Source organism: Polyergus mexicanus, unplaced genomic scaffold, assembly GCF_030449975.1.
Source record: "Polyergus mexicanus isolate NDT 795.1 unplaced genomic scaffold, iyPolMexi1.0 SCAF_7, whole genome shotgun sequence".
Classification (NCBI taxonomy): domain Eukaryota; kingdom Metazoa; phylum Arthropoda; class Insecta; order Hymenoptera; family Formicidae; genus Polyergus; species Polyergus mexicanus.
This window is the reverse complement of record NW_027223327.1, coordinates 5,330,508-5,345,806: the sequence shown is the minus strand read 5'-3', so window position 1 is coordinate 5,345,806 and position 15,299 is coordinate 5,330,508. Positions and strand designations below refer to the sequence as shown.

The following is a 15,299-nucleotide window of genomic DNA, read 5'->3' as shown; positions in this document are numbered from 1 at the left end:
GAGAGAAAAGGAAGTGTAGGAGATATATCAGAGTTTTTGAAGAAGAAGAGAGAGAGAGAGGATAAGAACGGAGAGGAGTCTATTTTTAGATCAAGTAAAATTATAGTAAGATCACCAAAAGCAATGGGGGAGAGAAAGGAGGAGGATAGAGAGGGATGGGAGAGGGAATTGAGGGAGGAATTAAGAAAGGACCTAATAACAGGGATAAAATTGCTAGGAGAAGAGATAAGAGAGGATTTAAGAGAGATCAAAAATAGTTTAGTGGGGCAAGGAGAAGGGATAAAAAAGAAATTGGAAAAGATAAGGGAGGAATTTAGAGAGAGGGAGAGGGAATGGGAGGAAGAGAGAAGGGAAATGAGAGGAAGGATAGAAAATCTGGAAAGGAAATTAGAAAAATGGATAAAGGAAGGAAAAGGAAGAGTAGAAGAGGAGGGCAAGGAGGAAGCAGGGATAGTAAGAGAAGGTGAATTAGAAACAAAAATAAAGGTAATAGAAAGAAAATTAGAGCGGAAGGAACGAGAGGATAGAAAGAGAAATATAGTAATTAGGAGAGTAGAAATGGAAAAAGGAGACGTAAGAGGAGGAGTAGAAAAGATCTTGGAAATATTAGGAGTAAATATAAAAATAGAGAGTGTCAAAAGAGTTGGAATAATGACGGAAGAAGAGAGAGGAATGGCGGTGGTGACGTTAGGGAGCATGGAACAGAAAAGACAAGTTATGGAGAATAAGAAAAAGTTGAGGGGAAGAGAGGAAAGGATAGAGGATGATTTAACATGGGAGGAAAGAAAGGTTAGATGGAGGCTCAGGGAGATAGCCAGGAAAGAGGAAGGAGAAGGAAGGAGGGTACGGATAGGTAATGGGGGATTGCAAATAGATGGCAAATGGTGGAATTGGAATGAGGAAGAGGAAGTATTGAAAAGTGAAAGAGGGGAAGTGAAGGAGGAGAGAGTAGGTTATAAGAGAGAGAGACAGGGGGAATAAGGGGGAAGATAGTTGAGAGGGGACTAGTAATAGAGACAGGGAAGAGGGAGGGGAGGACAAGTGGGAGAGTAATAAGGGGGGGAAGGAGAGGAGAGGGGGAACAGAGAGACGTGGGAGGGGCGGTAAGGAGGAAGAGATATGGAAGATGGCTTTCTGGAATGTAGCAGGTTTAAAAAACAAAAATAAGGGTTTTTGGGATAGGATTGGAGAGTGGGATGTTATAGTACTCATGAAGACATGGGTAGACGAGAAAGGATGGAGGGGAGTAAAAAACAGATTACAGAAGGGTTTTAAATGGGGGTACAATACGCGAGTAGAAAGAATAAAAAAGGAAGAGCAATGGGGGGAATGATAATGGGGATAAGAAGGAAAAGGGAAATGGAGATAGGAGAAATTGAAATAACGGAGGAAGGGATGATGACGGCGACATTGAAAAGCGGAGGGGAGGAGTGGAGAATAGTGGGAGTATATGTGAACGAGGACTTAGAGAGGAAGATAGAGGGTTTAAAGAAGTGGATGGAAGAGAGAGAGGAGGAAGGAAGGAGAATAATAATAGGAGGTGACTTTAATGCCAGAACTGGAGAAATGGGAGGAAGGGTAAATCTGGGGGAGGAGGAGGAAATTGGAAAGAATAGGAACTCCAAAGATAAGAAGAGTAATAGGGAAAGGAGGAGATTGGTAGAGGTGCTAGAGGAAACTGGATGGAGTATAATAAATGGGAATATAAAAGGAGATGAAAAAGGAGAATACACGTATACCGGGGGGAGGGGAAACACGGTAATAGATTATGTATTAGGAAATGAAGGGATATGGGAAAAAATAGAAAGATTAGAGATAGGAGAGGACATAGACTCGGATCATCACCCGGTGATTTGCTGGATAAAAGGGGAACACAGTTGGAAGAAGAAAAGGAAAGTGAGACAGAAAGGCAGGAGAGGGGTTTGGAATGAGGAGGGGAGAGAGAAATTTAGGAGGGAAATAGGAGAAATAAATATAGGAGGGGAAGAAGGAGGGACGGAAGAGGAGATAGAGAAAATGAATGAAAGGATAAAGAAGGTCTTGGAAGAGAGCGAGAAGGGGGAAGGAAAGGAAGAGAAAAGAAAGGGGGGGTGGTGGGATAAGGAGTGTATAGAGAAAAAAGGAAGTAAGGCTGAAGTTGAGGAAATGGAGGAGAGGAGAAGAAGAGAGAGGAAGGTATAGAGAAGAAAAGAGAGAATACAAGGAGATGTGTGAAAGGAAAAAGAAAGAGGAGGGAGAAAGATTAATAAGGGAAGCAGGAGAGGCGAGAACGGAAAGTAAAGTATGGGAGATAGTTAATAGGAAGAGGAGGAAAAGGAAAGGAGTAGAGGAAGGGATACAGATGAAGGAATGGAAAGAGTATTTTATGGGGTTATTAGGAGGAATAGAAGAAAGAGTTCGGAGAGGAAGAGGGGGAAGGAATAGAAGAGAGATGGAGAGGGAAATAGAATGGGAAGAAATAAATAAGATTATGAGCAATTTAAGGTTAAACAAAGCTATGGGGTTGGATAATATACCAAATGAAGTATGGAGATACGGGGGAGAAGATATAAGAAAATGGGTATGGGAAACGTGTAACAAGGTATGGAGAGGAGAGGGATGGAAGGAAGGGATAATAGCACCGATTGTGAAAAAAGGAGAAGGACATAAAGTCACGGATTATAGAGGAGTGACGCTTATGTCAACGCTGTATAAAATATACACATCGATTCTGGCAGAAAGGTTAAGAGAGGAAGTAGAAGAGAAAGGTATAATACCAGAGAATCAGACAGGATTTAGAAAGGGAAGAGGGGTGATGGACAATATATATGTATTGAATTATCTGGCGCAAAGACAGATTAGCAGGGAGAAAAAGAAATTAATAAGTGTGTTTATAGACTTGAAAGCGGCTTTTGACTCAGTAGACAGGGGAGTGTTGGTAAGAGCCTTAAGGGAAAGAGGGGTTAGAGAGGGACTGATAGAAAGGATAGAAGAGGTGATAGGGGAGACAAAGAGTAGAGTGAGGATATGAGAGGAAATAAGTGAAGAATTCTGGACGGGTAGAGGAGTGAGACAGGGTTGCCCATTAAGTCCGATGTTATTTAACATAGTAATAGCAGATATGGAGGAGGAAATTGCCAGGGGAATTTGGGGTGGAGTTAAGTTAGGAGAGGGGAAGATATTCTCCATGGCATATGCAGACGATATAGTGCTGTTAGCGGAAGGGGAAGATGAGAGCAATGTTAGCAAGGACGGAAAGATATATGGACAATAAGAGACTGGAGGTGAACGTATTGAAAACAAAGGTCATGGTATTTAGAAAGGGAGGGGGTAGGAGAAAAAGAGTAAAGTGGATGTGGAAAGGGAAGAGGATAGAGGAGGTTAAAGAAATAAAGTACTTAGGATACGTGTTTCAGGCAAATGGTAGACAGGAAGGGCATGTAAAAGACAGGGTAAGGAAGGCGGTGGGAATTATGGGGCAAGTATGGAGTATAGGAAAGAGAAAATTTGGAAAAGATATAGGGAAGAGGATTTGGCTTTTTGATGCATTATTTAACGATGTTAAGTTATGGAGCAGAGGTATGGGGCTGGAAGGAGAGGGATAGAGTAGAGAAGGTAGAAGAAAGATTCTTAAAGTGGTTACTAGGAGTAGACAGGAGAACACCAGGATACATGGTAAGGGAGGAATTAAAAAGAGATAAACTTAGAAGTAGGGCGGCAAGAAGAGCATGGAATTTCGAAAAAAGACTAGAAGAAGGGAAAGGAGGGGGTTTAGCGAAGGAGTGTTTGGAAGAAATCAAGAAAAGATAAGAAAAGGATAGAGGAGTGTCGGAATGGGAGCAGGAAAGAGAGAGATATTTCAGGGAAAAAGGGCTAGAGGAATTGGCATGGAATAGAGAGGGAGAGGGAGGGATGATAGAGTATGAGGAAGTGGAAAGGAAAGACAAGGAGTTACAGAGGGAGGAGAGAAAAGAAAGAATAGAGGAGTCGAGGTTTAATAGATGGTACAAGAGAATAAAGAGTGAGGGAATACCAAAGTATTTGAAAAAGGGTTGGTCGGAGAGGAGGTGGGGAAGGATGACAAGATTTAGGCTAGGTAATGAAATGAGGGAAAGTAGGTATTGGGAAAGTGAAGAGAAAAAAGTATGTAGGGTGTGTAATAGAGAGAGAGAGACATAGGAACATGTATGGGAGGGATGCGGGAGAGGAGAAGGAGAGGGGGAGGAAAGCTGGCAAGAGGCGGTGGAAAGAATATTAGGAGAGGAAGGGGAGGGGGAAGAATGGATGAAGGAAGTATTGAGGAGAAGGGAGGATAAGGCAGAGGGGAGGGAAGGGGAGGAAGAGAGGGAGTGAAAGAATGAGAGAGAGTGAATGAGAAAGGAAGGAAAGAGGAGAGAAGGTGAAGTAAAGGACTAAAAACCGGAAGCGGAGGTCCAAAATAGATTAAGAAGGGTTAGGAATTTAGCGTGTGTGTGTGTATAGGCAGGAAGGAAAGATAGAATAAGGATAGCATAAGTTAGTTTAAGTAGTTTAAGTAGTATAAGTTAGATTAAGGAAATGTATGTGATACGCTAAGGGATGTAAATATTTGTAACCCCTTTGGGGAACAATAAAGATATTCTAATCTAATCTAATCTAAGAACGAAAATCGTACAAAGATGCAACCTAAAAAAAGCAAAAATATCTTTAAGTTTCCAATTCTTCTGAAGAAGATTAAATATAGAATGAGTCAAAAGAAGACTGTTCCCTCGAAAATAATCCAAAAGTTTGTAACGCGAACATACTTGAAATATTATTAGAAAAATATTTTGCTATTTTCTACGATGACAACTATTATATTGGCCGAGTTGTTGATCATTGTAATGAGAACAAGGTGAAAATAAAATTTTTAAAATCTAAACTTAATTCTTTTATTTGGCCACGCAATGAAGATGTAACGTTTGTTGTATCGAAAAGTATTTTCCGTGGCCCAATTGGATTAATCGGAACCAAACCTTTTGTATTAAAATATTCTGATTTAGTGGCTATACGTAAAAAATATAAACTAACAAAACATTGTAAATTTTAGATTTCTTATTCATTAAGGCTCCTGGTCCCTCGCTATGATCATCTTGGATTATGACGTCAGAGCGAGGAAATTCATGCTGAAAATTCCTACGGATTACATCGAAATAAATAGATATAACTATAAAATCACATTTGCAATCGATTGAACACACTTCTAAAATACTCCGAAAACTATTCTTTTCCCTTGATAGTCAATCAACAGCTGTAGAATGATTGTGATATGATATGAGTGCTTAGTCCTGTACGTGCGCAGTCATTCGTATGACCAGGTTTCATTTCACAGTCATTTTACGGCTATTTATCGACTATAAAGATAAACGGGTAGTTTTCGGAGAATTTTAGAAGTGTGCTCAATCGACTGCAAATGTCATTTTATGGTTATATCTATTTATTGCGACGTAATTTGTAGGAATTTTCAGCAGGATTTTCTCCCTTCTGACGTCATCAATGAAGAGTTTCACGGCGACGGACTAGGAGCCTTAAGATAAGAAGATAAGTATATATGTACTCCCTTTATATTATATTATATTCCTAGTATTTGCAAACTCTAAATAATAAATTTGATTCTATTTATATATTAATGAGATTATTTTTTTAATTATACATTAGGATTTATGATATTTGTTTAATAATATTAAAATAGATTTATACAGATTTTGTTTTTATATATAAATATCCGCAGTCTAGTTGCCTGTTTTGCAATAAATATTCTGTACTATTCTATTATAAACATAAATATATAATAAATGTTTTATGAAGAAATACATTACATATAATTTAAAATTACCCGAAATTATTTGATAAAATATATAATATGAAAATATAATACAAGGCAAACGAAGCATATAAAATATTATATATTAATACTATGTACTATATACTGTTCTTACAATGCATATACTATATTTTTTATATTATACAATATATACTATATTTTCTATTTTACTATCACTGAAATAAATAGAAACATTGCTTAGACATTACTTGAGCGTTACTTAAGAGGAACCTTGCAAACTCGAAAATTCTGATTTTGATGAAACTTTACAGACATGTAGGGGGGGGGGGGGTCAATAGATAAATTTAGAAATTTTCGGTTCCTGCCTAAAAACGGTTCTAAGGGGTGAAAGCACTCCTCATATATAGGACGGCTTTTTGCTTTTCTCAATATATCTAAAAAACATGTATACATAGGAGTACATACATATATATGTATACGAGTGCCAATGTGTGTGCATACACGTGAGTGTGCACTTGCACTACGCTCTTTTCGCTCCACGAAGGATTAAAAATATCCTTCTCCCTATCTGTCGATGAACAAACGAAAAGTATATGGAAGACATCTCTAGATATACAAGCTCTACAAGAGATTATCGGATCATGCTCGTGCATTAATGGAAATCAGTATGTATGGTATCATTGGATGGGGATTTTTGTAACGTTCCGCTTTCGCGGACTAGGACAGATCGGTCGGGATCCTGGGCTCGTGAAAGAGGTATCGAGATACGAACACGAAGTTATAAAGATTTATTGTATTTTAAGATGTGTGTGTGATGTACAAAGAGTGTGTGAGTGTGTAATCTATGGATGTGAGCGCTTGAATGTATAAGATATGTGTGAAGTCGCATAAATGTAGAATATACGGAGGTGCGCGTATGCATGTCGAATGTAAGCGTGTGTGCATGTATCATACAAGTATATAAGCACGTGAATGTATTCTGGTGTGTGATTAATTCGGGTGCGGACAGTGCTGCATACAATGTTGCGCGGTCACCTTTCCGCGTTCTTTGAGATACGAACTATCGATTATAAATCATGCGGTGCGGATTCGGCAGGAGTCGCTAGCTGTCGGGTCGTAGACCGTGCGGGCGGTAATTTCGGTAGCTTCAGTAGGCGGTCCTTTGACGCGTATGTGCGATGATATCAATTTCCGCACGTCGATCGGTAGGGATGCGGGTCGTCCCTCGGACTTATTGCTCCATATCTATGGCGAGTTCGGTTTGACAATGGCGGTCGATTATGAGTATCTTAATTCGAGCAAATATTAATTGTGTCGGTTAGCGGGATCGCGACGTTTATTTATTCGGACTCAGGAGTGTTGCGGCTGACGAGTACACCCGTCCGTGAGGGAAACTCGCCTCTACGTGAATACTGTTGGTACGGCGGGATCGAGCACGCTTGATTCTGTTCGCCTCTAACTGTTTCGGAACGATTACTCCTTTGAGATGCCGTTATCTTTTGGCGGAGGCTGGGTATTCCCAACTGTAGGAGCATTCTAAAGATCTTGGATATTTCCAGGCGTCTTACTGACTCTGGTTTCGGAAGATCTCGTCTTGATAACGAAAAGGCGCTCTATTTATACTGGTTTTCGGAGCGCGTCTGCGTAATTCGCCTATTGTTCTAACGGTATTTTTGTCATAGAACCGGCGCGCGCGACTCGGTATCGGTCGGTCGGCACCAGAGCGTGTCACTGGCTCTCGACGGTTACGCGCGCCTAACACGGCGGTTAGATGCTTACGCGTTTTGTTTAATGATTTAAAAATGGGCGCTCAATGCCTTCGCATTTTGCCCGACTGGTTTTTGTCGCGCGGCGGACTTCCGGTGGATCGGCGGCCGAGTAACGGTGGAGGATAACGGTAGGATGCATTGTTACATTTTTAATATAAAACATAATTTAAAAAGGAAAAGAAGTAAAAAAATGTTTGTCACCAATAAAATTTAGACTTGCGATATAAATGTGCATTAATATTTCGTATATATCTAATGACCAACTTTATTATTAAATATTTCTTAAACTATTGAGTCTCTGATCAAACGAAAAAATACGGATCAACTTTTCTTGATGGCCACCTTGCAAAAATTGAGCGAAATCGGAGAAATACATATCATGTGGTTCCCTTGTGAGTCAAATAAGAAATTTTATTACTGATAAAATTGATCGCTGGAATCGAGAGGTAAACCGCTGACCAAAATCATGTACACAAATGCCTACTAATGCCTAATTTCTAGGCATTACCGCCGAAATTTTTACCTAATGCCCATTAATATTCTAGTAATGCCTAAATGGGAACTTTGCGGACTCAAAAATTCTGATTTTAATGAAACTTTACAAACATGTAGGGAGGGTCAATAGATGAAATTATAAATTTCCAGTTGTTGCTCAAAAACAGTTCTAAGGGGTAAAAGCACCTCTCATACACAGAGCGGTTTTTTGCTTTTCTCGATATATCTCAAAAACTATTCGAGATATCAAAAATGTTTTATACAAAAGTTTTACGATAAAAACAGCTCTATTTAACTGCATTAATAAACATTTGAAAATATAATTTTTTTAAAAGATTTCTGAAAAAATTTTTGTTTTAAATTATTTTTTTAAATTTTTATTAATGTGGTTAAATAGAATCGTTTTTACCATAAAACATTTTTTAATATCTTGAATAGTTTTTGAAATATATCGAGAAAAGCGAAAAGCCGTGACATATAAGAGGTGATTTTACTCTTCAAAATCGCTTTTGGGCGACAACTGAAAATTTCTTAATTTATATATTTACTCCCTGTACATGTGTGTAAAGTTTCATCAAAATTAAAATTTTCGGGTTTGCGAGGTTCCGTTTAATAGTAAATGACTCTTATAATTTACAGCTCGATAATAAAAACATAAGATATATTTGAAAAATAAGTGTTCGATAAATTTATTGCGAGAAGAATTTATTTATTTACTCCTTTACTTATGCACAAAATTTCATCATAAGAATATTTCTATTATTATATATCTATTTTATATAAAATATAAAATATTAATTTTGTTTTATCATTTATTTGATTATGTTTTTATATTCGTAATAAAAATCTTGATTATTTTGCGATTGAACATATTTTTCCATTTCTTAACTTATGAAAGATTACATCATCAAAGATAATGTATAATTATCGTAATTAAACAAAATAAAAATAGTTACAAATGAATATATAGCTAATAACGTGTATTAATTCCATGATAACTGATATTCTTTATAAGAGTTACCATATTAAGTTTTGACAGGATTCCCTATGATATAAATATAAGAATATTTATTACAAACATTAATAATAAATATTATAATTTTCTAGATAAAAATCTTTTACTTACGAACAATTATTATATTTCATAGTATTTTCGGTCATGATATTCCTCAAGGAAATGATGCATACAAAAATATTTCTTGCACTAAGAGAAATGTATTATAGCAGGTGCTGTATATGAATATGAGGTTGCCATATATGAAACAGCGTGAAATTTCTTCTATATCTTTTCCGGAGAAACAAAAATCCACCGGGTTTTCAAAATGTGATGGCCGTTTTTCAAGGTAACCACTTTTAAACCAGACATATTTGAAAAAATTATGGAATCATGGAGAAGATAGTTGTATATGTGTTAAGGATTGTAATTTGATGATATTATTTCTCAAATGTAAATTGATATCACAATTTAACAACATAACGCGATCATTAAATGTCCTCACAAAATTTTTTCATATTCTAAACCATAAACATCAAGTTGAATCATTTCTGTAATTTTTTTTGGTATTGTTAAAATCCGCACATCTTTATTTTTAGATGGCGTAAACTCTTGTAGGTTCGCAAGATAATGTCCGCTCCAAGAGTCTAATAATAATACACTAAAGGCTCCAGTTGCGAGTATAAGTACATTTATAAACCAAGGTTGAAAGTGTTGTGTAGTTAATTTTCCTGATTTTGATGCTAAAATAAAAATATTTGCAAGGCTAAACAAAGTCTCTTCTACGCGTGATTCAAAATCTCCACTGGCCTCTTTCAAAATCAAATAAAGAGATGATTGCAGAAAATGTAGGCATAATAGTATAGCTGTACGTAATTGCTGAGTGAGATTGAACTACAGTTTCGATTATTTTAATACCTTTGTAACAATGCATCCCTCCACTATCGGGCCGCCGATCCGCCGGAAGTCCGCCGCCCGATGAACACCGGTCAGGCAAAATGCGGAGGTGCCGAGCGCCCATTTTTAAACTATAGAAAAACGCATAAACAAACAACCGCCATTAGGCGCGGGCATAGACATATAGAATGGACTGAACGTTGCGATAGACAAACGCGTGTTCACTGTAGAGAAAGAGGTACTAAATGGGAGGTCTATTTTGTCTCTTTTCCTAGCATCTCATTGGTGATTCTATATTTCCCTCCATATAGAAAATCACCAATGAGATGCTAGGAAAAGAGGCAAATATAGGCCTCCCATATAGTACCTCTTTTTCTATAGCAAGCGCACATTTGTCTATGTCACAAAGCTCAATCCAGTCTATATATCTATGGGCGCACGAAACCATCAAGAGCCGATGACGCGCTCAAGTAATCGTCCAATCGATACCGAATATACACGAGTCGCGCGCGCCGGTTCAACGACGATAATGTACCGTTAGAACAATTAACGAAATACGCAGACGCGCGCGACCAAAAACCAGTATAAATAGAGCGCGTTTTAACATCTCGAGACCAGATCTTCCGAAACCGTCAGAGTCAGTAAGACGCCTAGAAAGTATCCGAGATCCTTAAAGACTCCTTCGAGAGAGAAAAACGCGGTTTGGAGTACTTAACCTTCGCCGAGAGTTTGCGGGATCTTAAGGAGTAATCCTTCCAAAAACCGCAAGTTACAGGCAAACGGGATCGGGCGTGCTCGACCGGGAGTTCTCGGCACCTCACGGATTTTCCGACCACCTGCATGTATCGGCGTTATTCACGTGGAGGAAAATTCTTCTCCACGGACGAGTGTACTCGTCAGCCGCGACATTCCTACTTTTGCGTACATAACGTCGCGCTCAAATTACTCGATGGATGTCTAATATCGGCATACGCTGACATCTATTTTCGGCCGCCAAAAGCGAACCGGATTTACCATTTATACGGAACTATAAGTCCGGCGCCGAGAGATGACCCGCATCCCTACCGCCACACCGATCGACATGCGGAATCGATACCACGCACATACGCGTGGATATCCAACATGGATATTAAATTTTAAAAGAAAGCACGGCATAATGTCAAGAAAAATAACAAAATTCATAAATCGTTCATCAAATACAAATCAAGAACAATTACAAATTGCATGCCAAGAATTTATAAATTCTATAAAATCATTTATAGATCGTTTTGAAATACAAAATATATATAATGCAGACGAAAATATGTTCAATTTAGAATATAATTTCGGTAGCGCCGGTGGGCGGTCCGTCGTACTGAAATTACCGCCCGCACGGTCTCCAATCTGATAACTAGTTCCTGCCGGACCCGCGCTGCGAGATTAGTGATCTATAATTGATCGCGCATTCGAAATAGCGGCAAGCGTTACAAATAACTGCGTCGCATTGCATGCACTGGCATCCGTGCACGAAATACTCACACACATAGATATAGCGAACCACTCTTACACAATCACACGCTCACCTATACATTTTGTATATATTCACGCGCTCACATACTTCTTTTGTACACTCACACACTTACTGTACAACTCACACCTTAACATACAATAAATTATATTTTTACAACACATCTTTGCGTTCATGTCTCGCTACCCTTTCACGAGCCCCGGATCCCAACCGAGCTGTCCTGTCTCTGCCTGGCGAAAGCGGAACGTTATACCTTGTGTTGTTAACGTTTTTTCTGAACGTATTTCTAAATTGAACATACTTTCGTCTGCATTATATATATTTTGTATTTCAAAACGATCTATAAATGATTTTATAAAATTTATAAATCCTTGGCATGCAATTTGTAATTGTTCTTGATTTGTATTTGATGAACGATTTATAAATTTTGTTATTTTTCTTGACACTATGCCGTGCTTTCTTTTAAAATTTAATATCCATTTGGCTCTTGCTTTAAAATGAGAAAAATCAATTTCTTCTTTTGCTTCTAGCGCTCGTCATCGCAAATCTAAATCATGAATAATTCTGTTTTGGTCATTAGCGTCTTCGAATTTTTTCAAGACATGTTCAGAAATTTGTAATAATTTTTCTCTGAGTACTATCTTTTTGTAAGGAGAGTTCCCATCGATACAACTGCGAACAAGGACTTTATCTTTCTAAAGCGATGTTGTACTGTTAATAAAACGTCACGACTTTTTTTTCACTTTTCCAGAATTCAATAGCTTTTTTTTATAGTCATTATTTATAATTTCGTTTTTTTTCAATGTATAACTATCTTCTTCCTCATTTTCTCCATCATTTTCTTCAAGTCCTTCTATTTTATCAGCTGCGACAAATTGTGCTTCGGATAAATTTAAGTCCCAATAATTCTCAAATTCTAACGTAGTATCGGTCTGCATTGAAAATGATATGTCATCCATTGAATTTTGTATCAAGCGACGCGGTAGTGTCGCGACGCCAAGTATATAAAAAAAAAACGTTTCGCCTTGTCAACGGTTTGCCTATGTTGCCTATGTACAGAGGCCGCGACGTTACCAAGTAGCTTATCCGGAGTTTTACGTCTAATAAATTTTCGATTAAAATTCCTCAGGAATCAAGCCGTTAATCAAAAATCTAACGGCACTTTTATTATACAAAATGGATGCGAGCTTTCGATCGCGACCAGTTTGAATAAGATTGGTGCAGTCAATCCTGAGGAATGATAATCGTATACCAGAAATGTGACATTTTATTTTTTTTCATAAGGTTCAGATTCTCACGTACGTATGCTCGCACGCACACACGCAAAGCGAGTTTGTTCCTCCAGGCGCGTTTGCAGCGCTTATGTACGATTATTCGCTTGAGTGTACAAATACGTCTTGATGAGAGATGATTTTATGTATATGAGTGCATATGTATATGATATGTATCAAGTGACGCGGTATGCGGTAGCATCGCAATGTCAAGATATAATAACCTAGTTAGCAATTTGATAATAAATTGTCGCCAAATTGGCATCAAATTCGGGCAAAACTTGGTAACAAATCCGGTGCCATCTGTGTCCGCGATAGGCTCGTGTTTTGTTGGGAAAACTTGCTGACATAACCTTGACAGCAAATTGACGGCAAGAATCGAACGAAGCTTGTTGACATGACCTGACATCAAATTGGTAACAAAAATCAAGCAAGATTTGCGCAGAGTAATCTGACAACAAATCGTGAGCAAAAACCGAACAGATTTTGCGTTCCAAAGCCATTTAAATTTGACGTATACCGATATTTATCAATTTTATTTTTTTCTGTTTATTTTTTTATTTTCAAATAATTGACATAAGATTATATACAAGAAATCTAATTTTATTTTATCAATATATTATATATAAAATAAGTTATTAATACATTATTGACCAACTCATAAATCATCATTATTAATCATATTAATATATTATCAGCAATATTATTAATATAAATTTTGTTTACAATTAAAATAGACTAAATATATAAACAAAAAATAGATTAACTGTAAAAATAATAGACTAAATTAAAATAATAAACTAAATGTAAAATAATAGACTAATATAAAATAATAGATTAAATGTAAAAGTAATAAACTAAATATAAAATATATATATATTGTATATATATATTATTTTATTGTATATTTATTTTATCTTGTGTTTTATTTTTTGTTTATATATTAAGTCTATTATTTTTTATATTTATAAGTCTATTATTTTTATAAGTATTTATTTTTATAAGTATTATTTTTATAAGTATTTATTTTTATAAGTATTTATTTTTATAAGTCTATTATTTTTTATATTTATTAATAATATATATATATATATATATATATTAAATAACAATAAATTTAAATCTTCAATAAAAGCAATAAGTAAATAACGATAGTAAATAACAATTAATTTTAATATTACTTATATCTTGAAATAGGATGTATTCTCGTTGGTGGAAAAAAGCAAAAAATCTGAAAAAAGAGAAAATTTTGTAAATTAATAAATAATAAGTTTAAACCACATTGGTAGAAAACTGGCGCTGAAAAATGCCGATTATCCGGAATGATCTAACGAAATTATTTAAAATAACACTAAAAAGTGCCGATTGGTTTCTTCTTTAAAGGGCCTACTTCTTCTTACTGCTGCAGACATTTTCCATATGGTTTCCTGGCAATTAAAATGTTTTAATATATTATTTACAATATTTTTTCATTGGAATGCAACTATATTTAGGGCTACCACACAACCTTTTTCGTAATAAATTACATTATGTTAAGTACTAACCGTAACTTTTAGATTCGTACGTAATCTTAAATTTCAGTCAACGTACAAAGAAAATCGGATGAATTTAAGATTACATACAAATCTAAGTTTACTATCAGTATTTAACATAACGTTACGGAAAAACTTGTGCAGTAGCCTTTAAGGAGAGGATTTTTATTATATCAGTCGAGGCTGCGTTCGGAAATATCACCCGTATGCAGACGAGCGTTTTAACTTTGTTCAACTTTTATTAAATAACAACGATAAAACAACGCTCGTGTACACACAGGTGATATTTCCAAACGTGGCCCGGAGAAATCTCCACATCGACATATAGAATAGACTGAACGTTGCGATAAATAAATGCGCGTTTGCTGTAAAAAGAGAGATATTACATGGGAAGCCTATGTTTTTCTTTTACTAATATCTCATTGGTAATTTTATCCCACTCCAGAAATAAAATCACCAAAGACATGTTAGCAAAAGAGACAAACATAGGCTTCCCATGTAGTATCTCTTTCTTTCTACAGAGGGCGTGCATTTGTCTATTGCAACGCTTAGTCCATTCTTTATATCGATAACCCGCAACATACAAATATCGATACGTAATATACTCATACGATATCATTTAAATAATATCTATTAACAAACTTGTATAAATAAAGTGCAAAGTATTTTTCAATCTTCATCGTTTCTCGTGGATCCTTGCTCAACGGCATTTTTTTCCGGCTGCTCATCATTCTACAAGTTAATTCTTCTCTCACGATTGATTGGCTGCGTGCGTGGATCTCGCATTCTGTGCCTCAGTCGTTCTTTCGCTGTCCGGAGAGCTTCTCAAAAGAGTCGTTGAAACTCCGACCGAGACGGTTTCTGGAAGTGATGGTTAGAACATACAGCCTCTAAAAAACATAAGATACATTATTGTTAATGGGATTTGCAATAATGTTATAACAATTATATATGTACATAAATAGAAAAAATTGTACCATAAATAGCCATAGTGAGACGTGCATTATATAAAGATCGTCCTTCCTCTCGGCCCCATCTAGTAAACAATGGTG

At 36.5% G+C, this 15,299-nt stretch overlaps 1 protein-coding gene and 1 pseudogene across 1 annotated transcript; one reads left to right on the top strand and one right to left on the bottom strand.

Moving 5' to 3' along the window:
• The first annotated feature begins 123 nt into the window (after nt 1–123).
• LOC138934926 (uncharacterized protein PF3D7_1120000-like) lies at nt 124–1,275 on the top strand. Its single transcript, XM_070299080.1, has 2 exons — nt 124–948; nt 1,183–1,275. Exons 1-2 carry the CDS (start codon nt 124–126, stop codon nt 1,273–1,275), a joined length of 918 nt encoding a protein of 305 aa, XP_070155181.1.
• A 7,940-nt stretch (nt 1,276–9,215) lies between these two features.
• Nucleotides 9,216–9,974, bottom strand: LOC138934925 (uncharacterized; annotated as a pseudogene).
• Nucleotides 9,975–15,299: the final 5,325 nt, after the last annotated feature.